At 54.3% G+C, this 25,221-nt stretch overlaps 6 protein-coding genes across 6 annotated transcripts; 2 read left to right on the top strand and 4 right to left on the bottom strand.

Annotated features, from left to right (window-relative positions):
• Positions 1-320: 320 nt before the first annotated feature.
• On the bottom strand, positions 321-3,138 carry B0T26DRAFT_752246 (uncharacterized protein; the record flags this gene model as incomplete). The annotated part of the gene is made up of 3 exons (XM_060445500.1): positions 321-1,444; positions 1,527-2,966; positions 3,027-3,138. 3 exons carry the CDS (start codon positions 3,136-3,138, stop codon positions 321-323), a joined length of 2,676 nt encoding a protein of 891 aa, XP_060297103.1.
• A 5,646-nt stretch (positions 3,139-8,784) lies between these two features.
• On the bottom strand, positions 8,785-9,138 carry B0T26DRAFT_325440 (uncharacterized protein). The gene has a single exon (XM_060434382.1). It carries the CDS (start codon positions 9,039-9,041, stop codon positions 8,829-8,831), a length of 213 nt encoding a protein of 70 aa, XP_060297102.1. The 5' UTR covers positions 9,042-9,138; the 3' UTR covers positions 8,785-8,828.
• Positions 9,139-14,073: 4,935 nt separating this feature from the next.
• Positions 14,074-14,616, top strand: B0T26DRAFT_752244 (uncharacterized protein; the record flags this gene model as incomplete). The annotated part of the gene is made up of 1 exon (XM_060445499.1): positions 14,074-14,616. One exon carries the CDS (start codon positions 14,074-14,076, stop codon positions 14,614-14,616), a length of 543 nt encoding a protein of 180 aa, XP_060297101.1.
• A 1,234-nt stretch (positions 14,617-15,850) lies between these two features.
• B0T26DRAFT_325355 (uncharacterized protein) lies at positions 15,851-16,959 on the top strand. Its single transcript, XM_060434381.1, has 3 exons — positions 15,851-16,187; positions 16,270-16,527; positions 16,576-16,959. The coding sequence occupies exons 1-3, from the start codon at positions 16,185-16,187 to the stop codon at positions 16,825-16,827; spliced, it is 513 nt and encodes a 170-aa protein (XP_060297100.1). The 5' UTR covers positions 15,851-16,184; the 3' UTR covers positions 16,828-16,959.
• A 3,550-nt stretch (positions 16,960-20,509) lies between these two features.
• Positions 20,510-21,244, bottom strand: B0T26DRAFT_615755 (ubiquitin carboxyl-terminal hydrolase, family 1; the record flags this gene model as incomplete). The annotated part of the gene is made up of 1 exon (XM_060435982.1): positions 20,510-21,244. A coding segment is annotated over one exon (735 nt), but the record flags the coding sequence as incomplete, so codon positions are not given.
• A 544-nt stretch (positions 21,245-21,788) lies between these two features.
• B0T26DRAFT_712765 (uncharacterized protein) lies at positions 21,789-24,682 on the bottom strand. Its single transcript, XM_060442096.1, has 2 exons — positions 24,370-24,682; positions 21,789-24,259 (listed from the first exon to the last, which is right to left on the bottom strand). Exons 1-2 carry the CDS (start codon positions 24,520-24,522, stop codon positions 22,019-22,021), a joined length of 2,394 nt encoding a protein of 797 aa, XP_060297098.1. The 5' UTR covers positions 24,523-24,682; the 3' UTR covers positions 21,789-22,018.
• Between the last annotated feature and the right edge of the window lie 539 nt (positions 24,683-25,221).

Genomic DNA, 25,221 nt, shown 5'->3' with positions numbered 1-25,221 from the left:
TAAGGTAGCTCAGCTTATTAGCTTGATAGCTTGATATAATCCACCCCCTTTTCCCCCTCGGCCTCAATTTCCTGGCCAGCCGCCCCTAAAACGCCCACCCTACCCCGTTCCGTCCGTCCAGCCCCGGCCCGACCTGTCCTAGCCTGCCACATGTGCATTACGTTGGTAGCATGTTGTTGTTGTTTGTTGTTGTTGTGTAAATGCTCCCGCTCCCCTAAATACCCGGTGACTATGTCAGTATAGATGGAATCCCTCCATCTGTAAATAAATAAATAAGAACGAAGTAATTTGCCGATCGAAAAAGAAAATAGACGCCAAATTCACTCCACGTCGGCGTTGTTCACCTCATCCTCGTCCTCATCGTGAGTTGCGGCTTGGTTGTGTATCCCGCTTGCCAAGGATATTGGCTGTGGCGGCGGCAGTGACGCTGCTGCCGCCGTTACTATGAGTGTAGGAGTTGTTGTTGCTGCTGCTGTTAAGGCGACCTCACTCTTCCTCCCCGACAAGACCGGCGCAGCAGACTGTGCTCGCCGCGCCCTGGAAGATGACGATGACAATGCTTGCGCCCTCTTCCGGGCCTTGACTTCCTTGCGCAGCTTGACGGCTGCCGCGACGTCGACTTTGCCCTCGCGCTCCTCCTCGATCACGTCGCCCGCGGTCGCGTGCTGCTGCTGCTGCTGGCTCGTCCGGCTGCTGCCGCTGTGCAGCGCCGACAGCCGCGTCGTCCCGGTCCCTTGCAGCGTGCGCAGCAAAAACACTTCTGCGCCGTCCAAGTAGTAGTTGTCGTCGTCATCGTCGTCGTCAGCGGCCGTGTCGAGAATGAATCGCCGCGAGCGGCCGAATGTGCCAGCATCGTAGACTGGCGACAGGGCCGTGAGCGAGTGCGCGTGCAGCCCCTCCATCATCATCCTCTTTTGTTGTGGGGAGGATTGCGGAGCGCCGTCGGCGATGGACAGCGCGTCGAACAGCCCCGGAAGCTGCGTGCCGTGCACGCCGTAGCCGACGTCGTCGCGGAAGAGCAGGTCTTCCTCGCCCTCGCCGCGCGGCGGCCGCTGGCATGTGGAGAAGGAGTCGTCGTCCGACGACACGTAGTCGTCGATGTTGAACGCGACGGACTGCGGCGTCTTGGGCGACAGGCCGGTGCCGTTGTCGAGCGAGCTTTCTCTGGACGACTGCACGGGCGAGCACGAGCTGCTGAGGTTGATGGACGTGTTGGCCGTGTGGGGCGACTGCGGCCGCTGGTTGGAGCTGATGTCGGACGCCGTGGGCGTGGCCGACGACGCGGACCACCCGCGCATGCTGCGGTTTCGCAACGAGGCGTGCTCCGAGAACTCGTCTAGGTTGCTGCTGCCCGTGACTGGCACCACGGAGAGACCCCTCGCCGCCGCAATGCTCTCGGGCCTCTCGCGGGCCTTATGGGTAATAGAAGGAGCGCCCCTCACAACTGTGGGAACAAGACAGAACGTTAGCTTCGTCATCACACACGGCCGCGGAAGAACAAATGAATATTAAAAATAAGCACTAACGAGGCGATGGCGCAGAATCTACAGGGGAGACGTCTTCTAAGACAGACATGGTCTCGCTGGCGGAGGGGTTAGACGGGGCCTCCTGGGGAGTAGTCGGCGGGTTGATGCGGCGGAGTTTGCTGCGGGGGTAAGCCAAGGGGGTGAATTCGGTAGCAGCAACAGTCTCTCGACCAGCAAAGGACGACAACGAAACAGAGGACTGCAAAGTGTGTAGGCTGTGGCGCTTGCGCGGGAGTGAAGTAGAGGAGGAGCTAGTGATGATTGCTTCGTGGTGGGAGGGGAGGATGGATGGCCGCAGGGAGAAGGACCTTTCGCTGCGACTGTGAATGTCGGATATAGCTTCATCATCATCAACAACAGGGACGGCGAGCGGTATGCCCGATTTCTTCTTGGCCAGCATGACCGAGTCGCGAGGGATCCGCGGCGGGCGGCCAGCGTCGTGCCGTGTCTTGGGGGGAGCGAGGACGATGGGCGAGCTCAGAGCCGGAAACTTTTCACCCTCATGAACGAGAGCGTTCCGTGAGGCATCGATGAGAATGCCCCCGTTCTGGGCAGAAAAGTGCCTTGCCGCCAAAGTGCCGTTTGCACGGTGCAAAGAAGTGCTCGACATATAAGTGCCGATGGACTGGGGGCGTTTCAGGGGGCGCAAGCTAGGGCTACTGGGGGGGAAGTGGAAGGTGGAACTAGATTTGGTGGTCCGGGGGGCACGGGTGGCGGCGGCGGCGGCGGCGGCGGCGGTCTTGGGTAGAGGGTAGTGACTAGACGAGGTCATGGACTTTGTGCGCGCGCCAGACGCATATATGGCGGGGGTCGGCCTGCGATGCGGCAGGCTGTCGGCGTTCCTCGCATGCTGCTGATGCTGTGACCCGTTCAGTTGGGCGTAGAAAGCCTGCACGTGGGGCGATTCGAGCTCGAAGCCGTTCTGGCCCATATTCCTCTCGGCGACGTCCTCGCCGTAGTCCCTGGCGCCGGCTGCTTGTACTCTGGTCTTGAAATCGGCCGGGTTGATTTCAGACTGGGCGTCGAGGATGTCCTTGAAGCCCCGCCCGCTATCGCTTCGAATCGAGTTGCTTCGAGAATGAGAGCTAAATGTGGCACGAGGAGCCGAGTCCCCAGAGCCATGCGAAGAGGGGCGAGGCCCCGGAGCTGCAGTGCTTGACCTCAGCATGCGGAAAGAAAGAGGAGGTGGCCCTCTTGCGGCCGTCTTCTTCACACGGCGGCCGGCGGTTGCCCAGATGGCATCTGATTGACCTTGGTCGGGCGGCGCCGTGCTCGGCCTCTCCATGCTCTCTTCGCGGAACCGAGAAATGGACGGCGCTGGCGCCACCGGGTCTGCCGCATGTTCGTCATCCAAGGAGAGCTGTGTCCGACTGAACCTGGAGCGGTCTCGTGGAAGGGTGTGCACAGCACTAGACGCACCACCCGAGGATGAATATGGCACTGGCTGTGTTAATATACGATGAAAACTCTCCCGGGGATCGCATATGGGAGGCGAGATACCTCGAGGAGTAGCAACTTGTGCCGCAGTAGAGCCAAAGGAGCCTAGCTTTGGGAGACCATTGCTCTTGCTCTTGTCACCCGGCTTTCGAGAGAGGAAGCTTAAGAAGCCCATGGCGACAAGCAGCGGCCGGCCATCGGCGGCCAGTAGCTTGCAGGTGAAACCCGGCCTCGGTTTGCCGATCGCCGCGAGTTTCTGCAATGAGTCGATCTGCTTTGGCGAGCCTTAACGGGACGGGGTGGCATGCGCAAACCGGAGATGCAAACAAAACGAGGCGGCTCAAAGGCAAGACAGCAGGATAAGCGATCGGACCGAGAAGAGCAAAGGATGAAGTTCTGGTTTCAGCAATGTCAAGAGAGAGAGAGTAGCACCCGAGGCGGAGTTTCCCTAGTTTGAGTACAAAAAAGAACGAGGAGGGGGGAGAAGATGAGAGAAAAGCCGGGTGCGCATGACATGGGGCATGGATAGGATAGGATGGGACAGGACTAGTTGAGCTGAATACTAGAAGCAATACCTTAGCTAGACGGGATGGCAACCCGGGGCGACAGATGACGCCGTGGACCTGGGGCACGCACTTGCACTTGGCACCTGAAGCCGGTACTACTAGTTCCATAGGCATAGGGTAGATGTGTGGCAGCGGCACAGAAGTACAAGTACACGGGAGCATGGGAGGCGAGAGCCCCTGGCCCCTGTTTGAGATGCGTAAATGGGGCCGAAGCGACCTTCCTTTCCGTACCGCTACGGCAGATGGGTCGGTCGGCCGGCGACGGGGCATGGGTGCTGTGTGCTGTGTGATAACTGATATAATAAACCACGTCCATGTCCACAGCCCGGAAGCTATGCATGCCTGCCTGCACGCGTCGCAGCTCCCTCCCAGCCTAGTCTGGCACGAGAGATGGACTGAAGTCTTCACGCAGATGTCTGTGGATGTAAGTGGGGTGTCTCATATGTAAGGTACTCACCCACCCGGACTCTTAGACCCTCACACACACAAGTCTAGCAGTAGTCCAGGTCCACCAACCTATCGATTCGGGGTCGTGTTAGTGTCGGCGGAGGCGTCAACCGCCGAAGGCTGTCCCTGCTGGTGCAAGGTACGTAGGTAGGTTCCTACAGTAGCGCACACGCGAAAACCGGAAAGACAGTCGGATTTTGCGCTCTTCGTAGTTGTATCTTAGTCTTGCCCGATCTTGAACACTTGACACTTGACAAGACTACCTACCCAGTAGCTTCGTAGATGGGCAGACTAGACAACGCACGCTAGACCAGGCCAAGATCTAGGCCGCCCCCCTCGGCATGGTGTGGATGTGCGTATTTGATCTGTGCTGTGTGTGCCATGTGCATGGATGGTCCTCCGGCCGACCATGACTGCCAGAAAACGACTCTTCCTTCTTGGCTGGTATGGGCGGGGGCCGTTTGCACGGTAGGTGAGCAGGTGCGTACGCAGCCAAGGTAAGTAAGAAACCGGCATGCAAAGAATCTGCGAAGAAAAGCAAACGAGAGCGGTTAATTGGATTGGGGGAGGGGAGTGGGCGGCGCATGGACCTGGGCGAGCAATCATCAGTGCTGACTTGGCACCCCCCAAAAGAGAAAAGGCAACAGAAAACATTGTAGACCAACGCAGAGGTTGCTCGCTCGCGATAAGTACACTACAAAACCCACGAGCCAGGCCGTGCGTTTGCTCTAGGCTTGTCGACGGCGCGGTCAAGCTGCCTCGGCAGGTCTGATCCTCAACCGCTTCAAGAAGCTCGCATGCAAGTGGTGCGGGGCCAGGGCCACACATGCAAGCCATAGCGCCAGCCACCTCTGCCTGCCGTGCTTGAGTCCAATGTTGCTTCCTCTCGACGATTTGGGCATGGAAAACGTTTCCTCTCTTTTTTAAATTGTGGCTGAATGAGAGACGCGGGAAGCTACCACCTAACCAAAAAAGTGTTTACAAACCTGAGCCGCCTCAAGAACAGATAAATAATAGACGGACGGCCGAGATTAGCATGACTCATGCGTGACTTTTACGTACCTAGATATGTAGTCGACCAAGTGCTGTGCTGTGTTGTTTGGATACAATCACACAGGGAGGACCTGGGTTGGAAAATAGATCAATAATTGAGTCGATCCGATCGGTACTCGGGACCGGCAGCTTCTCAGGAAATTGCGCGGGCTGAAAATGCTTCCTCCTCCTTGTCGCTGCCAAACAAGGCCACCAAGCATGGCGCCTTCCCTGGAGCTTCTGGCTGTGTTCCATGGCACTGCAGCTGGTGTTTTTTTTAGAGTTTTTTTTTTTTTTTGGCTTTTTCTTTCTTTGCTGGCCCAGGGAGGCTGAAGGGCGACGCCCCTGACGTCCCGCAAGTCCCGTTAGAAAAGGTGCGTCTGTCTCTTCGGAGGGGAGGGGCCCTGGGCTGAGCTTGGGGCGTCAGAAGGAAAGCTGCCAAGCTGGCAGGGGGGTCATCTGCCCGAGAAAGCCCCCCTGCCCACTCGCCGATCTTTCTGGGGTGGCCCTGGTCGATCTGCCCAGGGTCTCAGGCGGGAAATCTTCACAGGGAAGTGCCCACTGACGAGTGACGACGAGAGCTGTGGTGTGGGGCCTTTTTGTTTGCTTTTTTTCATGTCTGTCGCTAGCGGATCGCTCCTTCTTTGCTTTTTATTTTTCCGACATCCTGGAAGCATCGTGTCACACACGTGTTACTCCAAGCTACGTTAGGTACCGAGACTTGCTCTGATCTGCTCCCTTTTCTTCCTTCGCTATCCCCGAGCTAGACTCTCACGCCTCGCCATTGGATGCCGCTGGCATGATGGGAGCGAGTGCTGACGAAGTCCCCGTGAGACGTGAGACTAATCGCAGTGCATTAAGTGCCTACATACTCCCCGAGTGACCCCTCACATAGCACCATACAGCGCCGAGTCCCCCACATGCAATCTGTCCGTATTTTCTGCTAGTTGGCCCAACCTACTACTGGTACCCAGCGCTCGCCCGTCACATGGCGGCGGAAATAAACATCTCTCACGCGGTTGCAAGAGTTCATGTATGCCTAATGTATTTGCGCAGCCGTGGTCGATGTGCGGAGATCCCCAAGGACCACCCCAGCCCGCACCGGGATCAATGTCTCGATGCTCATTACCGCCTCAATCTATAGCCATACGGCAGATGCAGGTACAGATTGGGTCGGCCAGAGCCCTCACTGCCGCTTACCGTGTCAGATGACTCGGCCGATGAAAAGGCACAGCCAGCGCAGCAAACAACAACTTCTTATCAGCCACACCACCATGACGGAAGGGGTGTAATCCTCCCTTTTCTTGCATTGAAATCCTTTTCGTTTCTCCCAGTCTCAGGAGTCCATATCCGGCGGAACTCTGCAGTCGCTACGTATTCGCATGCAGCCTTTTACCGGCTTATTGTTTGCTTCCCAGAGCTTGCCCTGAGACATGTTTTAAACTTTCTGTATAAAAATGGGAGCGATGTCTCGCCAAATGGCCAGCTCGCATTCGGCCCTAACCCTGGGCGCAAAGGTGCCACGGACTTCTTCAGTCTCTCCCGTCGTCGCCGTCTTGAAAGCAGGTTTCTCGAGTCGGAGCTGTGCTGAGCTACCCCATGCGTTGGAGCACACCGACCGCGAGCTGCAGCCCGCAGAAGACGGCCGAGGTGCAGCATGCACTATACTCTACTGGTGCAGGACGGACGATGTGCTCTTAGACGTCGGCGGTCCAAGTCCACGGATGGGATGGGATGGGAAGGTCCTATTCGGTGTGCCACCGTCCAAGTCTCTAACACCCCGTAGGGCACGGGGAAGCTCTAGGTAGGGCGATTCAAAGCTCATGCATCTTCGCAGAACTACTAGGTTGAGAAAGGCACGCACGGCGCACGGAGACAAAACCCAGGTCGCCGACGTGATGCGGGGTCTGCAGTTCCTTTACTTTTTAAGAAATGGCAGTTGCAGAATTGCATTCCTACGCTTTCCCTTTTCCTATTATCTTTTACGCCTTCTTTTTGGTGGAAGACTTGCGGTGTGGTGGGAGAGTTGAGGCTCGTCCGTCTCGTGACATGATTGGCTAGATTCTTGGCTTAGACGCCTCAACACTACTCACTCGCATGTCGCCGCCCTACATAAGGATGATAAGAGCCTCGTCAAGACACATACGACCACAGGCGCCGGAAAACTCGGGATCCCGTCCGCTCTCCCATATATAAGCCGGCGACTGGAAGATTATCTAGGGGTTAAGACGAAAACACCGTTATTTTGCGGCGCACTGTTAAGATGACCGTTTCGCCAGCTTCGCCGTCGCGGCGGCGGCGTCGTCTATTCAAAAGAGGGGTTGGGCTTCCTGTTGGCAGCTCTCGCAATCGGTCGCAATCGGTCGCAAAACAGTTCGCAACGTATACAATTTATAACGCATGCATTTCGCAAAAAAGCTTCCGAGTCGCGCCAAATGACCCCTAAACGCCCCGTTATTGTTCTCAATAAACCTATCAAGTCGCGCGACCACAAAGAGCGACAACGAAAAGCTGACGAGGACAATGAGAAACTCGGGGATGACGATGTCGATAACAGGTGGATAATATGTAAACGCCTACAAAGTGAGCGGGATCGCGCATTGCAAGCGATGCAGCTGTAAGTAATCTCATGGGTTGTATTATTTGCTCTCGTTGACGATAAAGGTATAAATAAATCTAATACCTTTAAGGGCGGGGGCTTTGACCAGATTTGGTTGGATCTTTGTAACGACCAGCTAAAATCAAGTCGTACCTTAGAGATTATGTTGAGTCATCGCAGAAATCCGCCGGGCCCTTGAGGATGTGGAAGGCCAGAGTATCCAGACAATTACGAGTACGAAGACCGTTATATCGTATTGGAAGAACTTGGTTACAGAGGCGTAACGACCTTGACAAATATGGACTGTGGAAGTTGAGGTGGGATCTAGGCGACCCTAAAGATAGCCCGGTGGCTGACATTAGCAATGTGAGTAAGGGGATTTCGACTTTGAGAGAGCGCGCTCCATGCTAAATAAATTTAGCGGATCCGGTCGGATCTCGTAAAGTTATACAACTTAGCGAGCGAATCAGAGCTTTCATTCGAGAAGACCGAGATAACGTCCGATGACCTTTTGTTACTCCTCGATACCTTATAGACGCGGGCTAAGGATATGCCTTGTCGGCCTCAGTTCCGTATCGCGCTCCACTCGACGCTAGTTCTGGTAGGCTTCGGCTTTCGAACGGGTTCGTTAATGAAGTTGCGATATAAGGATATTAGTCTTCTACTCGTTCGGGACCTAAAGAACCAAGCGCGGAACACGCTAGCGGCGGTCATTATAGTAACCCACGAGAAGCGTCAGAAGGCAGATCCCCGAGCCTAAGGGACTGGTATTACGAGCCAATGGTATACAATTACCCACTTCTTCAATATCATTAGCATACTAATTTCCTATAAAGTGTATCCTTTACTATTTTTCTTGCTCCCTGCCAAGTGCTCTGTCTTGTTAGCCTCATCGCCATACAAGCCGTCGCCGACGATAACTTTACCACCCCCTTCGGGTCTCTCGACGAGATTCTTAACCAGCCGAACCTCGAACATACCTGCTCTTTAGGCCTCCCTTGGAAAGATTCTAAGATGGATGATGAGATATTTTCGATAAACTACAACATATTTTGGGAATCATGGCATCGCCTAAAGCTGGTCGCTAGCAACCGAAGCTCAGAGACCGTATTCCCTCCGAGTTGGTGCTAGTTCAGAACTCGACGGTATATTTAGCTATTTGCAAAAAACCTTCTATTTATCTAATTGAGTGTTCCAGGCACCTTAACGCCAGCGTTACGGTCACGTTTCATGGCCAACTCCGAGAGTATCCTCCAACAACACTACCTTCCCCAACACATCCGCAAAGAAGAAGTCATGCCGATCATCTTTGGTACAGAAGCAGCAGGGACACACGAGGGGCTCTACGCAATGTTTCGACGCGCGACTTTGAAGAGAGACGAGAATGCTCCGATATACTTGACCGTTGACGAGGTAAAAAGTATTAACGAGCATGAGGATATGGAGGAGAAGAAGGCCAATGACAAACTACGGCTCGACAAAGGATCGGACGGTAAGACTGCGAGACGAGCTTACAATAAGCTAGCAACCTTTCGACAGGATCTTATAAAGCTTAAGGTCCAGGAGAAGCGAGAGGATTACTTCAAGGAGGCGAATAGAAGAAGGGCTCTTGGGCAATCAACTAGTAACTTAGCCACGCCAATAGCAAACCTGCATAAATTTGCAAGCTCGGACCGCGGCTGTCGACAAGATCGCTACGCGTATTGGCCGCTTTTCTCGCGAGAAAGATCTAGGAGGACACGGGCGGGCGCAGTTCTTTTCAGAGCTACTTCTTGCGTATCTGGAATCCCGGAACACTAATATGGAGATCATCATAGACTCGTTGGGAGATAAAAAAACGCAAGACGTCGCCAAACAGACCAAGAAGGATTGGCAATTCTTGTTATGTGCGGGAGATTTTTCCTTCCGCGGCGGCTTGACAAGGCACAACCAGAATTTCATTATAGTATGGGACAATTCGACACACCTTTTAGTTGTGAGGAGTGCGGCCGTCAGGGAAAGGTGCACGTCGTGCATGGGGCAGAGCAGTGGGGCAACCATGTGGAGAAGTCCCACGGTATAAAGTACACACCGATGCCGCCACGGCACCGGAAGAACCAAAAGGAGACCAGACCAGTCAAGCGAAAGCCCAAAGAAAGGGACGCACGTTGCCTCATCTACCCAGGCATATTCTTTGAAGGAAACAGCTACTCGCGACACTTCAACAAAGAGCATGGGAGTCACTTCCAGGAGCCTTCCCCATGCCTTGAATGTCAGAAACAAGGACATGGTACGGTCGTAATCGAAAGCCGGGCAGGTTGGATGAACCATGTCGAGGTGTATGGATACGATGGACAGACGATGGCCAAGATTCCCGAGCGAGCGGGAGAAAGAGGGAAGAGAAGAGGGAAGAGAAGCCCGCTAGCGCCACGTTAGATTTAGGGAAAAGGAAGATAAGGAGAGAAGAGAAGCTCGCTGGTACGGCGTCAGAGCAGAACATAGATCCTCGGCTTTTAAGGGCTTAGTAGGGGAGTCAGGGCTGGTTTTATTAGGTGTGTACTCGCTGGACCGCGCCCCGGCAGAATACTGGCACGGAGTTGTCAAGCGTGGTGTAAAAAAAGCGCTGAAGGTGGTGTTTCAATACACTACCTGAGGAGAGTGTTGGAGTCGCCGGGTTTTGGCTGGCCAATACAAGAAGTCGCCTCAACTTACCCACACGCGGCATTTGTTAATATAGTTGAGTTCGAGGTCCAAAATGCCGAGCCAGACGCTTGATGAGTTAACCCAGCATGCCTATAGCCGGTTACGTTCCCGTAGCCGACCGGTAAGAAGCATTTAGGAATCAGAAGCAAATATATCCACTCTCCATATTCTATACTCCGACAACCCTTGCGAAGGAATAGAGGGAGGGTGCTGGCCTCGTCAGAACACCAGGGGCAAGTAGAGGGTAGTCAACGCCGTCAGGAGTAGTCGATTATTGGGTCGAGTCGGACTGCGACGCCTGGGTGCGAGATCTGATGGGCCACTAGGTAGTTGACTCCGGTGGCCACGGGCCAGGGCTTGCGGTAACCAGGATGAAGGCGACAGTAATCGCAATATGACTGTTAGTAACATTTGTCTATATATTTTTAAGATAGTCAAGTCGTCCGCTACTCCAGTGGTAGTGTAATCTGTGCCATTCCGGCCCGTGATTTACGAATGCCGATACTGTCAAACTGGCATGCCCAGTGTCTGTATCCGTCGCGTGCTCATGTAGCGTAGGCTGGGCAACTGCCTCCTCATCGCCACCTCGGGCTTGGCGCGTTGACGCCCCGCTTGAAGAGAACCGCCTTCGCTGCTCCTTGTCGCTCGAGCTCGAGCTCGAGCTCAGCTAAACGCTTGATCTTTGCCCCAGCCGGCACTGACGAAACTTGACGAGATCCACAAAGATGGGGGTCGCGAGTTGTTCGGCAGCGGTGGTGATGGCTTCAAAATTACGGAAGGATGATGAAGTGCGCGCGTACGCGGAGCCATCTCCGCCGGCGACAGGAGCGGCGAGCCCACAACGGCCGAGCTTAGCAGAATTACGAGCGAGTCGGCATCAAGATTCCAAACGGGTTGTTGTCACCGACCGAGATTCAGGGCTTCCTCCCGCTATACGAGTAGACGGAAGCGTGGTTCCAACCTGAATAATGGGAGGCCGCGCTCATACACATGTAGTGATCGGTTTGCCTGAAATAAAATCGCGTATACACACTTGATTGCACCACCTGGATTCTCCGTCGCTAAGCGTTCCTCTCGTTGTTCAATCCCACGGCAAGCTGTTTCAACCTCCTCTCCGCCCAAGCTCCCAGACCACCAAAATATCACTCTCCGGATCGTCACCTCGCCAGTCTCGCAGCGCAAACCAAAGATAGCGTACAATCTTTCCCTGCCTGGATTGCACGTTCGTAATTGGGCGATTGAGTGAAGAGAACCTATCCAGACACATATAGCTACGTCTCTATTCAACTACTAAGAAATTATGGAAAAACGCACCTTGATATATTGCCTCGCCCATATTATATACTCCATACGGTGGTCCGGGGTTGCGTCGTCGGGCACTCGAATAAAAGAGGCTGGTGAGGGTGGTCGAGCGGATCGACGGTAGTGCGGGGTAGATTCTCGCAGTAGCCGTCGCCAGAATGACCGTCGCACCGCGCGTAGTTAACCAGTTAGCCCTTGATAATTTACGTCATTCTTTCTTGTGCCTCTCTTTGGGCAACACAAATCTATTTACATACCCTCTACATATTACTTGTGCGAAAAGCTATACCGATGTTGTCGACTATCTTATTGAGAATGGAGCTGAGATCAATGCGACGTGCTTCGCGCCCTGTAGTTGCAATTCTATCTACATGGTAGAGGACGTTTTGCGGGGACAACACGACCTACGTCATTGATACCCCTCCATCTCGCGCTTTGCAGTACGTTTGCTCCAGATCTAACGAAAATACCTAGGCTATATCTAATGCGCTAACATCAAACGTGAATATATCGCCGTTCAACTAGCGAAGAAAGGCGCGCCTTTCTCTATGTCAGAAAAAGACCGTGAATATAATGCGCTACATCTTGCAGCTAAGCGTGGTCTTTCGGGATTTGTCCGCCTCCTAATGCCTGAGTTGAAGCAAAGAATTGGGCGAGACCTCGCTCTTGACAGCTTTGGTCATACTCCTATCCACTATTTGGCGCTATGCCTGAACTACGTGGAAGTTTTGTCTATCGCTAGCGATCTTCAGGCACTTGGGTTCGATATCAATGCAAGCTCGAGACAAAATCCCGACCAGAGCTTGCATCTACAGCTCTTGAGTTTGCATGCGCATTTAGCAACTTCGCAGGAGCCCGTGCATTGCTGAAAGCTGACGCCAAACCTACCTCAAAGTCGATCTCCAATGCGATTAATTCCGATTTTAGCTATACCTATGGTCTGGACAGTGATGAATATGATACGCAGAAAGATGGGTTTTTTGAAATGTAAAACGATTGAGCTGGGTACATACCAAAGACAAATGACTGTGGGCGCGGGGTTCGCTTACCCACTCAATACCACCATTGCGTGAAACATGGGAAGAGATAACAATTAGTGCCATCGGCTTGAATGGCGGCAGTGACGTCGGCGTTCCCGGCACTCGTGGTACTGAGGTAGTTGGTTGCCCAGTGCTGAAATGGAAATTTCGCGGCCGCAATACGGATAGTACCGCAACGAATCCCGGAAATTGCCAGTGTGTAGGCAGTGATCATATGGCTCTAGGAATAGTGAGGGCCGTCCGCACTCTTCTACGCCCCTTGTGCATCTGGAGGGTGAGCTCTGTATTGTCTGTTTATGGCACAGGTGCATGATTCCTCCAGAATATCGTGACAGATGTCAGCTCACTGTCTATCTAAGCACTACGTGTGTACGTATCTGCCGGGCGGATAATTCACGAAGCATGTACCAAATTGAGAACGAAGAACCAGTGTGCACGCGCTTCTAGATCTTTTTGGCATCTAATCTGTGCGTCTCTTAAGCGAATCCCGAGAGAATGGTAACAGCTACGATTGGACATGACAACTTACACTTGAGCTCGGACTGAATGGCGCCAAAAACGGCGCTTACTCGCTTCCATACTGCTTAATTTTGGTCCCCTTTCTAGTTAGCTGGTTGGCTTTGGAGTTATGTGTTGTGGATTTACCATATCGTCTGCGTTGTATTGTCGAATAAGATCTATGACCTCATTTGGGAGCTGCACAAACGGGGATTGATATGGATATCTGTGTAGTTCTCTCTGAAGGGTTTCTAAGTCTTCGGCGCGGCAGCGGACTTCCTAAGCCTTCTTCTGGAATTCCAGCGAAGTATCGAAACTATACATTTGTAAGGTAGAAGGCCTCTTGAAGAGGATGAATCGAGGTTTCCGTGATCTGTCAAACTGCGGGCGCTGCGCGCCTCATCGCGTAACGGGCGACCATGCCCGTAAGGAGATTGATAACAGCCCCTACATACCGCAGCGCATAATTGGTACCTAGGTACTGTCTTCCAGGCCTGCTAAGGACACGCAGTTCAACAATATCTAGTAACACTATTTCATCACTGAGTTGTGTCTGGGCTGCAAGGCTATACGCCAAAGGGGGTTTGGGGTGAATCACGTAAGGGTAAGGCTCTTGAACAGGGTGTGGTACGCAACGGTGATTGCCCTCACAGGCTGGCAGCAACCCCTCGGATTGGAAGGATGCAAGAGCTCAAAAAACGAGGCAGAGGAAGGCAACGCCCCGCGTAACAGGAACAAAAACTGACAGAGTCCGGTATAGCGTAAGCGTAGTCGAGGTCTAATAAGAAGCTGCTACGGACCGCACTTCTGACCATAACAAGTTATGGTCAGAAGTGGGCCCACCCCTCGCACGCGATGGCTTCAACGCAGACGGCTTTCGTAGCCACACGAAACCCACTGAACACGACCGAACGGACTGCTTTTCAACTGCAAATTCTACAGCAATGTCATACTCAAATAATATGGCAGGATCTAGGCCCCAGACAGCACCGGACCTGTCCGTCCGGTGTGTCAGCGCGCTAGACGCTGCGCGAGATAGCGACGACAACGCCTTGGTGTTGACATGCGATCAACTCCAGCAAGTCAACGACTTTCGCAAGCTCCTTGATAGCACCGAAGACACCGACCAGTTACAGCTGTGCGCAGAGAAATGCAGTGAACTACTTGGCCATGGCACCAGCCTACAGCTTCTGATTGCCGCCTATGACGATGTCATGTCAGCTGCCTGTTGCGGGTACAAAAACAAAAAACAGGAGAAGGTTGACAATAACGCCGAGCGCGACGAATGGGACCGCTACTTTGGCGTCGCCACTTCCGCGGCCGAGGTCAAATCCAACTGCCTCAGCGCGCTGAAGGCCGTGGCCACTCGCTGGGGTCGAGAAGTCGTCCTGCACTACCCGTGGGCGTCCAAGGGTAAATATTTCTGGAATCTGCTTCGCGCCGCCGCACTTCATGTCCCGACGTGGCTGATGCCGCGCTGGTATTGAATTTCATCATGTCTGAACGACATGGAGACATTAAACGCCCCAGCATTACCCGTACTCAAGACCCTATCATATCGTCTGACCTGGAGAAACTGAAGAAATTTCCTGTGTGTCGGAAATCCCGGAAATCCCGGATTCTATAGTACCTGCTGGCTTTGGCCTGGACGAGTTTGGCATTATCTTTCACGAGCAATTTGCTGTGCCCCGACCCCCAGCAATACCAGACCGCCGAACCCGATCTATCAACTGAGCCCTCCGACGGCGCCAGCGATTCAGAATTATCAGATCCGCCCGAGACCGATACGGAGCCTTCCGAGCCGCCCACCGGCTCCCAACGTTCCGAAGCCGGCGCGATAGACGATACCACCACCAATCGGTATATAGATGAGCTCCCGAGAGAGATGGAGCCAGATCCAGACTCTGCCCCCCACAGTTCCGAGTCGAATTCACCCAACCCACCTACGCAAATGTCACTTCGCAAACGCACACCGCCATCCTACAGAGAGACCCGGAGCTACGGCTCCTGGTCTCGACCAGCCCCCGTCAAGGCCTCCGCCGTCGCCAAAGCTCCACCGCCTCCATGCCGTCCGTGGTCAACTCACCCTCCCAACCTCGATAATACCACCGCCTTCAAGCCAGAGCCCCTCTTTCCTATCCGCAACCAACTCTGCCATTATCACACTAAGCTCCTTCTTGACTAAGTCATCAAGCGCCCAGCCGCGGACCAGCCTGCTCCTCCTGCCCATCCTCTCACCCGCCGCCGTACCGCCTCGCTGCCTGATATCGGCCAGCCTTTCAAGAAACCGCGACTCGAGGATCCATCTCCATTCCCTGCCATCTCAGCGCATACCGCACCGGCACACGACCAGGAAGCTGATGAGGCTTATCGGAAACAGGTTCTAGGAAGTACGGGGACCTCGCATCCACACCTAGACTCCCAGGCCTTCCACCCCGAAGGGAATGTTCTCTGGATCTCCTTCAGGGACAGACGCTGTGGCTTGTTCTCGGGAATAGGCTGCATAAGCGACTTCGGGTTGAGCTCAACCCGTATCGGCTCGTCGAACTCGCCTAGTAGAATAGTAACCACCCGGATTTGCAGCCGTGAGGATTTTATTGGAGAGTACTGATAACTAGCCATTCCCGACTTTCTCCTAGAGCACTGCTCAGTTGAAGCAAAATTAGGCGATGAAAGCAGGCTCTAGTCGTAGAGTTACGAGTCGACGGGCTACTATATCATCGTTTTTGAGGCTGACATATGATTAACTCAGAGCGTCAGGAAATTCCAATCCGTGCCCTGGTTTTCTCAGGTTTACCTAGCGCTCTCCCCACTCCGGATCTTAAGAAAGATCGCGATCAATACCAGTTAGATCTTGATCACTTAATCAACACCCACAAACACCAACTTACAATCACAGGCGGATAGCAAAAGAAAGCGTAAAAATAAGGTTAAGGATTAAGAGAACAGCTATCGCGCAACACCAGTCGCCGCCCCACAACCCCTGGATTATGACTATTACGGTTGAAGAACGAGCGCTCTAGTCACCTAGCGTAATCCAAAACGAGATAAAAAGATGGTAAGTAGGTGGCATAGAACCGAAACTCCCAGCGTAGTTACCTAGTAGATGGCTAATATAACTAATTTCGAGGACTTTCCAGGCTGTTTACATCCTTAACATCCTCAGTCACTTCGAGCTGAAGAAAACACCGCTCGAAGACGGAGCGATACAGCTGCTGCGTTCCTACCCCGGCTGCGTCATCCTAAGCGTCTGTTGGCTGTTTCTTACGCCTATTGGAATTGCCCTTGTGACTCTTGTCAACATCGCTAGAGATGGCCATGCCATATTGGCTCCATATGGGCTGGACTTCCTCTTTGGTTTGAAGGGCCTTACGACTTTATCCGTTGGAGTTCTTAAGGTACTTCGGCTCTCTTCTATAATATAGCACTACTAACTCACTTTTTAGTTTGCTACGTTCAATTACGATGTTAATAGGGCGATACGTTCCACATTCCCAACATGGTCACATCCCCTTACTATTGGGTTAGTACTCTACTTAATCCATATTGGTTTAGAGATTGGGGTTGCGATAAAGCACGGTCCTGAGTTTCTATGGGCTGCGCCGGCCACTCTCCATCTCCTTATTTCCATTTTTGTTATTATTGGGCTCATCCGGTTAAAAAACGCTCGCTCAAGGCGTGGGCCCGTTGCTGCCTAGTTGCCAATCTATTGGTACTTGTATTACCGAGTATGGGCGCGGGATTTAACGTTAGATGGCTGCATCTGACTCAGTCTCTATCGTGCTTGATTGTTGTTTTGGTGTACGAATCGGGAAAGTAGCCGATTTAGAGGATAATATTTCCTACAAAATGTTCCGCAGTTAGCCGTATTACGGAGGACTCCGAAGACCCGATCTTCATGGAACCTGAGCACCAGGCAGGGAAGATGCGGGACCTGCCGTCTTTGGACGCTGACGGCGAATATGGCTTACACTGGGTGGATGTCAGTGAAAGGAGGTCTGGCTCCTTCGGAAGAATGGGGACTACGTTGGTGGATGAGCCTCAGAGGCCGGCAAAAGCTGTATACGGACGCTGACATAGTATTATTGAGATTGTGGGTAGTGGGTCATATATCCTCCTCGTACAAGTCCATCCAATTGCCAAAGGCTGCAGAGAGCGGAGCTTGATCTATAACACACCTAGATGGAAGGAACGCTCTTCGGCGTTGGCCCCCCCCTGCGGAAATCAGAACGCCTTGTGGCCTTGTCGAGGATTCTGTGACCCCACGTGGACTTGTGTAGGAGGTCTACCACCCACGAGGCGGACGACTCTAGGGAAAGGGGCAGAGAGTTTTTCGGGCTATGTTGATGGTTCAACCGAGCATTTACTTTTCAAGTGAAGTACTGAACCCAAATAACTTGGGTTGGGGAATAATGTTATACCTGCGCTTTACTCACTGTCCCATATTGCATGTGTTTCAGCGTACCTTCTCTACGCACGGTCCAGTCGCGTAAACTCAGGGGTAAAGTAAATAAATGTAGGCACCTCGAGTAGTTTACGTTATGGGGAAAGGTTTGGGAGTCATGAAAAAGAGTTTGGTAAGACTAAAAGGACGGAACATAACGTACGCACGTAATTTCCAGGCATTGAGGCTTTACGTAGATACCTGGACCTCCACTCTATCACTATCATCCGTAATAAAAAGAAAGGGAGAAGAGAAAGAAACTAGCTAATGTTTGTTTTATTTCATTTCAAATGATGCGAGCGCTAGCACTGACGGGCTGTTGGCCAGTGTCGAGGTGGCCGAGGGGGGGACGGGCGGAAGGGTTGGTGTGAAGAAGGGTGGTGATGGCGATGATGACTGCTGTAACATGATGATGATACTGACGCTGTCGGTATCCTCGCCACTGTCGTCTTCGCCGAGTAGAGTGGCGGTGCTGACCTTTCTGGGCGACGATTTAACGCCGTGGCGCGGGCAGTGTGGCGAGATGCGCGTGATGCTGCCGACCAGCTCGTCGTCGGGCGACAGCTACAGCGCGCCCAGGCCGATGTTGCCGAGGCCCTGCAGCTCCATGCCGGAATTGTTGTTGTTGCTGTTATTAATATTGTAGCCGTTGACTCTTGCGGCGTGAAATGCCCTTATTGCGATGAGCGACCGGGCAAGAGAAGAAAGCTCATCGTTTGTGAACGAGAAATAGAGGATACTCCAGACGGCAGGCCTCTTGATGCGTTTCTCAACTCATGAGCTGATAGATGCCACCAAAGATGTATCCTCGGACATCACCCCACCGCCAATGGCCCCCGCCGGCGATCCACCAGGACCTCACAACGATACCGCCCCGCGCACTGCCTCGATAAATGCCCCTGCTTAGGATCACTTCCTGACCTGGACTGCGCAGAGAAGTTCCACGCCGTGAACGAAGATAAGTATAACGTGAAGATACGGCAGGATGTTTAGGTCACCGAATCTCCGTAGCTCAGCAGTAGGAGGAGGGCTCTCTACCGGACGCGGTTTTCTTCCCTGGATGGGGCGTACACTCGGCGTCACGATGAGACGACTTCTTAGTCTCTACACTCTGTCGAGACGCTGTGCAAGCTTTCGGTCTCAGACTTCTGGCGGTAATCCTTCGAGTTGTGACTTGTCGTCTTCGTCCTCGTATTTTTCATCTAAGGGATAAAGAGACTTCATGATGTCGTCTCCATCCATTGTCATTGTCGCGTCTTAACGCGTCGTACCACGCGGCTGATGCGTTTCTAAGGGGCGGCAGTGGAAATCTAAATCAGAAGGGCCTTTAGTCTAGGACCAGGAACAAGTGAGTGCCTTACAGTAGGAACCGTGGGTAATATCGAAGATTCAATATCGATATCTGGATGGAAAAGCACCCCGCATTGCATGGGATTTCCGTTGGGTCCGACGCACAGGCTACAGCAACTAGAGTGACTCTGGTTGCTGTGGCTCGTGCTTGCCCACCGAGCTACTTGACTGCACTTGCCAAAGCGGCTGGCAGTTTCCGCATCCCATGCCCACCTTCCGCACCACCTCGCTCTGCTTTGCGCAGCACCTCGCCGCGTCGTTCTAGACGGCGACAAGGCGCCTCGCCCGCCTGCCCCACAGCTTGTCTTACCGCCGGTTCCTGCCCTTCGCGCCAAGTTTTTATCCCGAAGAGCCACGAGGCCGGTGCCCTGCCGCAGTTGTGGTACAACGACCCTCTCAAGATGCTCGACGCCGCCCCTCGTCCCTCGACTCCATTCTCGGCCTCCCTCGACAGCCTTGAACTCGCCTCGCTCCCACCAGTGCTAAGGCGACGAGCCGGCCCTAACTCCCACAGCACGAGTTAAAGAGCCATCGGCAGTGTTTCTACACAAGAGCGGCCCGGTGTGGCGAAGAGGCTTTTGGAGACGGTGGCTCCCCGGCTCCTATCACTCGATATTCCTGCTTATCGGTCCGCCTGCTGCTCTCGTCCTTACCGGAATCCATTACCTTCCCCTTTGAGACATACGCAAAGTTGACACGTCGAAGCCCTCGACAGGTTCGCAAATAAAAGAAGTCTGCAAGTGCTTCCAGTACGAGTATGGCGTACCTCGGAAACGGGACCCTAACAGGAGGGAAAGAGGGTTCCGTTTTTGCATCCCGAGAACCCCTGGTTTCTGACCCCCTCTACCTCGTATGATAAGCTTCTAACCGCCAGACTAGTAGTTGGGTCGGTGACGACCAGCGAATCCCTGGTGTTGTATGTTTTTTAGTCGTTCTATTTTTGGTGTTTCTTCCTTTTATTATGGAATTTATTATAGGGGGATAGGCTATGGAAGATGCTTTTTACATATCATCCCAATCCTCTCCGCTGATCTCTTTTGCCACTTCTATATCGACATATCGAAAAGGAGATCCTATAGGAAACCACGAATGATATAAATGCAGAAGTGTAAGTTGAAGTAATATAGATATAGATATATGGAAGACTAGCTACGAGCATGGGACCTAGAGGTTGAATCGTGTCTCTCGAGGTTCAAGACGCATTCCCGAGCTTACCCTAATCACCGCCATTTTCAAATAGATCTATGAGAGTAAAGACGACGACTATGACGTAGAATATTTACTCCTCATCTAGCAGAGGCTAGTTTAATTACCGCTCGACTCTCAGTCCACAAGTTCGGACTAGTAGCTGTTGTAGCGCCCCTTTAAAGTATGGGGATACTGGCCGGTATTGTTGGCTCGCTACCTATCGTTGTTCAAAAGAGAGATATCCCCCCCGTCCGTCTCCCCAATGCCGCAGTCGGCAAGCCACTCAAAAACACCACCGTCTCTCGTTGCCCCTCCCCCTTGCCCTCTCCAGTGAAAATGCACCACCACGTCTTCCTTCCTGGCCACGTCTTCCTTCCCCGACATGCCAGCCAGCCCCATTACTCCAAGCTCCCCGCCAGCGCCACACAGCTGAACCTTAGATCCGCACCCTCGCGCTCGAGGAACTTGAGCGGGCCGAGCGCGAGCGCCTTCTCGCTCAAAACATCCTCGTCTTTGTCCAGCGGGCCGCGGTTAATAGGACCCTTGCGCCTGCCATCAAGCTCCCACAGCTCCCCCCCTTCCTTGGTGTCCGTCTTGACAAAGCAGACGTAGTGCAGATCCACATCGTCCTGGGCGCCGGGCGCGGGCGTGTCGCCCTGCGTGGCGGCGCTGCGGTGGGCGGCGGCGAGCTCGGAGCTGGCCTCGAGCAGACGCGCGCGCGCGTCGGGCGCGAGCGGCTCGGCGGCAGCCAGCAGGCGGCCGAGCGTCGAGTTGGGCTCGACAAACCCCCGGGCAGGCCCGTTGGCCGCCGCGTGCAGCAGTCCCATGACGCCGCACGCGTTGCGGATCGTCTGCTGAAACCACAGCACCGGCTCATCCGGCCCGGAGCCGGCGTAGGGTTGCGTCAGGGCGTCCTCGGCTAGGCGGTGCGACTCGTAGGTCGCTGACACGGGGAACACGAGGAGCAGGGCGAGCGCGGGCCGCGGCACGAATGCGAGCAGCTCCGGCTCGGTTAGGCTGTACACATCGTGCACGGCCAGCGCCGGCGACAGGCCCAGCGTGCGCAGCAGCGTCGTCATTAGCTCCGGGTTCGCCTCGAGCGGGATGAACGACGGCGCATCAGCTACGGGGTCCGGGCCAGGGCCGCCGCTGCCGGGTTGTGTGGTTGACGCCATGGATGGCGACTTTGTCCTCTGTATGTCTGGGCGTTGAGTTTTGATTTTAATTTCTGCTGTTGCCCGCGTCCGTCGAGCTGGTTGGTTGGTTGGTGCCGGGCTAGGATCTGGCAGGTTGGACGGTCAAAGATAGGTGATTGAATCGGACCTCTGAAGCAGGCGTGGAACCAACTTCGCGGCTGTCGAGACTCGATAGAGTGTGTGTAAGTTTCCGAATCTGCGCTAGGAAGGTTGAATTTCATGTGACGACGGGAGTTGGCGGAGAGCTCGAGCTCGAGAAAGAGACGTCACACGCGGCGGGTGCCTGGCACTGGGCGTGCAGCGGGGCTTCTGTAGGCTGCCCGGTCTGTAAGGCTGAGCGAGAAGCTATGACCTCATCCGGCAGGAACGCATTGGCGGGTGGCACAGAAGGAGGTATTATTACATAGTGCTGGTACGGTATATCCGTAACTTACCTTTCCGTCTGAATAATTACACTAGGCAAGGTCTATACATGGGCAACCTCTAAATTCACGGGTGTTTACACGGTAAATGATATACGTAGTTATGGGAGTTGTAAAGCAAACATGTATCCCAAACCCTAGCCAACCCCACCCACTCCATATGTGTCAGTATATTTTACTATATACTTTGATCCTGTTCATACAAATGACCTGACCATATCTTTACAGTCCCCGACGTAGGGGGTATGGTAAACAGATCGCTACCGCGGCGCACTCACGCCGCGGGCAGTTACGCGGGTACGGCCTTTTTGCGGGGTCCATCATCCCTGGGCACTACACTGTCGACCTCGGCCTCGAAGGCGCCAGCCTCTGCTTCGCCCTCAAACAGAGGCACCTCTATGCCTTCCAGCACGTCGTCGATCTCTTCTTCGCTCATGAACATGGATTCCCTCTTCTGCTGCATCTTTGTGTAGCGTTTCACCATCTTCCGCCTCTGGGCGAGGGAGTTGAACCTCCAGTGAAGCCCCTCGAGCGCTTCGTTGATCTTCGCCTCGACTAGCGACTTGACGTGGAATGCGAGATGTTGGCTGGTAAAGATTCCCCTGAACCGATACGAGAGCCACAGATAGAGCGTGATGTCCTTGTGGAGGCCCTCTAGTTGCGTTAGGTTTGGAGTCCTGGTCGGTAGGAGCGCGTCTAGATCAATCTCGGGAATATCTAGCAAGTGCCCGCCCTTTAGTTCGGCCACGCACCTCGCAAACGCCTTGAGGGTTCTGACCTGACTAGGCGTCCGCAATTCGCAAGGTGCGCTCAAGAAGATACAGCGGTCCTGCATCGTCAGGTCGAATTCGTGAATGAAGTCGGCAATCGCGACCGTGTCTTTGAGCTGGCATATTTCAAACAGCTCAGAAACCCTCGACAACTCCCGGAGCCGCGTCAGGATAAAGCTCAGGGGCGTCTTTGGAGAGAATGTCGCGGCAAACTTCTCAATCAAGAAGGATGGAGGCATGATGCCCGCCCTTTTCAGGGGCTTAGCAGTCGATTTGAAGGCCTCCTGTATGGCAGGAAGCTCTTCCTCGAGCAGTGACGTGACGTAGCCGATTGATTTGATATGGGCCGGCGGCGACTGGGCCGCCACTACGACGGGGCCGGCGTCTCCGTTTGACTGGGATGCTGCTGCCTTCGATTTTGCTTTTTCCGCGTCTGCGATTTCTCCTCTGGCCGTCTTGTAGCGGCCAGCGCGACCGCCAATCTGCTTGATCTCGGAGACGGTCAGGCTTCGGTGTCCCATGCCGTCAAACTTGGATGCCGCTTCAAAGACGACGCGCTTGATCTCGAGGTTCAAGCCCATACCGATGGCGTCGCTAGCCACCAGGTAATTGTAGTTGTTGTTCGGGTCGTTGAACAGGGCTGCCTGCTGGGCTCTCGTCTCGGGCGGCAGCGAGCCGTAAACGATGGCGCATCGATGGCCCGTCTTTTGCTCAATCGACTGCTTCAGGGCGTGGATGTTAACCCGAGAAAAAGACACGACGGCGTCGCCGTTTTCGAGATTTCTGAAGTCGCCGCGCAAGCTTCTCCCCATGGTCTTTAGGGGGTTTAGCCGCTCGTAGTGGTGTACGATGCACTTGTCGCCGGTCCTGGCGCACAATTCTTGGATGAGGTCGACGGCGCGCTCCTCTCCGCACAGATGCAGCTCCTTGGCCTGCAAGCCGAGGAAGGCCTGCGTCCATGCCCAGCCCCGATAATCGTCGGCTATCATCTGGATCTCGTCGATGACGGCCACGTCGACAACCCTGTTGAGCGGCGACATCTCGACGGTGCAGCTCACAAAATAGTCGTCGACATTCTCGGGTATCCTCTGCTCCTCGCCCGTGACTAGGGCGCAGGGCTTACCTTTGGCGTTGAAACGCGAGTAGATCTCGTGAGCCAACAGCCGCAGGGGGCCGGCGTAGACGCCTGTCTTGGCCGCCTCGAGGGCCTTGAGAGCATTGTACGTCTTGCCCGAGTTTGTTGGGCCGACGTGGAGGTGGATGGTACGCTGCAGCATGCGGGAGGCGGGGAACCACTCGTAGGGGAAGCGCATGTCGGCGATCTCGGTGTGCTTCTCGACGAGGGCCTTGGGGAAGGCGGAGCGCAGCAGGAAGGTCTGGAAGGAATGCTTGAGCTCCGTGGTCATTCCGGGGGCGTCGTACTTGATGAAGGCGTAGCGTAGGTTCCAGAAGAGGGGATTCTCGTGGCGGCCCGTCACGCCGCGTTCGATGGCCAAGGCAAATGACTTGTTGATGGCGGCCCGGAACAGGTTCGCCTCGGCTTTTAACTGCTGTACGCTTGTGACACCAAAGGACGCGAGCTGGATGCCATTGCCGCCCGTCTGCTGGGCAGTTTCGAGAATCGAGGTGAGGCGGGACAAGATGAAGGCTTGGAGCAGCTCATAGTTTCGCTTGCTGGACGGTTTGGGCTGCCGGTTGCGGCGCGGCGTTTCCTTATCATTGTCGAGCTCTTCACGTAGGGACCCGAATTCCCCTCTCCCCTGCGAGCGAGCGAGACAGAAAGTTAGCGCCAACAGTACATTACAGTACAGTACACACCGCAACCGCCGAGGAGGCCCTTTGTCACGCAGAGACTGAGGTGGTTACGCACTCTTCCAACATTGCGTGCCGACGACACGGTTGGTGCTCGGGCTGTTATTGTCGTTGTCGTTGACCTGAAGCAGCGACTGACGCGACTGATGCCGACGGCCCTCGGCAGGCGGCAGGCGCCAACTGTCGCCGCCCTCCTAAACAACAATTTCATGTCGCTGTCGGGGGGTTTTCCGACCTCATGCTGGTCCTTTGGCCGCCGTGGATCGAATTGGGTTTGCCGATTGGGGGTTGTCGTGTCGCAGCCCAAGGTAGGTTGGTAAGTTTTCGTTCCCCGCTCGCGCCGTGATTTGGTATACTTTGGACGCTTGGTAAAATCTTTTTTTTTTGGCCGTCGCATTTCTCCAGCGCAGCCTTATCCAACCCACACCAATCGGCAGATCCCTGTCCCGCGTCCCCTGTTTCCGCGTCGGAGCCTTGCCGCACCGGCCCCGTGGTTGGCTGTTTTGAACTGGCGCACAGTGCGTATTTTCGTACCGTTGGGTTCTTCCCCACCGATGATCAAGTCCGTTCACCTCCAGCGCTTGGGGAGAGTTGGCCCAAGTCCACCCAGGTTCTTCGTCATCATGCAGGCTGCCATCCTCCTTCTCCCGACGACTACGACGACCTAGCATTCAGCACCTGCCTGCGCACCGCATTCTTTGCCGGAATTCCTTTCTTCGTCGGATTCTGCAGCTTGACTCGATACTCGCAGCGAACTTAACCCAATCTTCGACGCCGAACCGGTGGATTGACAGTGGACTCGTCGAACCCGAGCGCATCTTGGGCTCCCTGGTGTCTCGCCCGCATACCATCCCGCCGAGGTCCGGCTAGACACATGCACCAGCCGAGAAACTCAACATAACAACTGCAT

Source organism: Lasiosphaeria miniovina (assembly GCF_030549165.1).
Source record: "Lasiosphaeria miniovina strain SMH2392-1A chromosome Unknown B0T26scaffold_4, whole genome shotgun sequence".
Lineage (NCBI taxonomy): Eukaryota > Fungi > Ascomycota > Sordariomycetes > Sordariales > Lasiosphaeriaceae > Lasiosphaeria > Lasiosphaeria miniovina.
The sequence above is the reverse complement of the archived record's forward strand: the minus strand, read 5'-3'. Positions and strand labels throughout refer to the sequence as shown.

Coding starts and splice junctions, on each gene's coding strand:
- B0T26DRAFT_325440 (XM_060434382.1), bottom strand. CDS start 9,041: ATGCTCGTTAATACTTTTTACCTCGTCAACGGTCAAGTATATCGGAGC.
- B0T26DRAFT_325355 (XM_060434381.1), top strand. Junction 16,528..16,575: donor TATCCGTTGGAGTTCTTAAG/GTACTTCGGCTC, acceptor CTCACTTTTTAG/TTTGCTACGTTCAATTACGA.
- B0T26DRAFT_712765 (XM_060442096.1), bottom strand. CDS start 24,522: ATGAAATTGTTGTTTAGGAGGGCGGCGACAGTTGGCGCCTGCCGCCTG. Junction 24,260..24,369: donor CGGCACGCAATGTTGGAAGA/GTGCGTAACCAC, acceptor GCTCGCTCGCAG/GGGAGAGGGGAATTCGGGTC.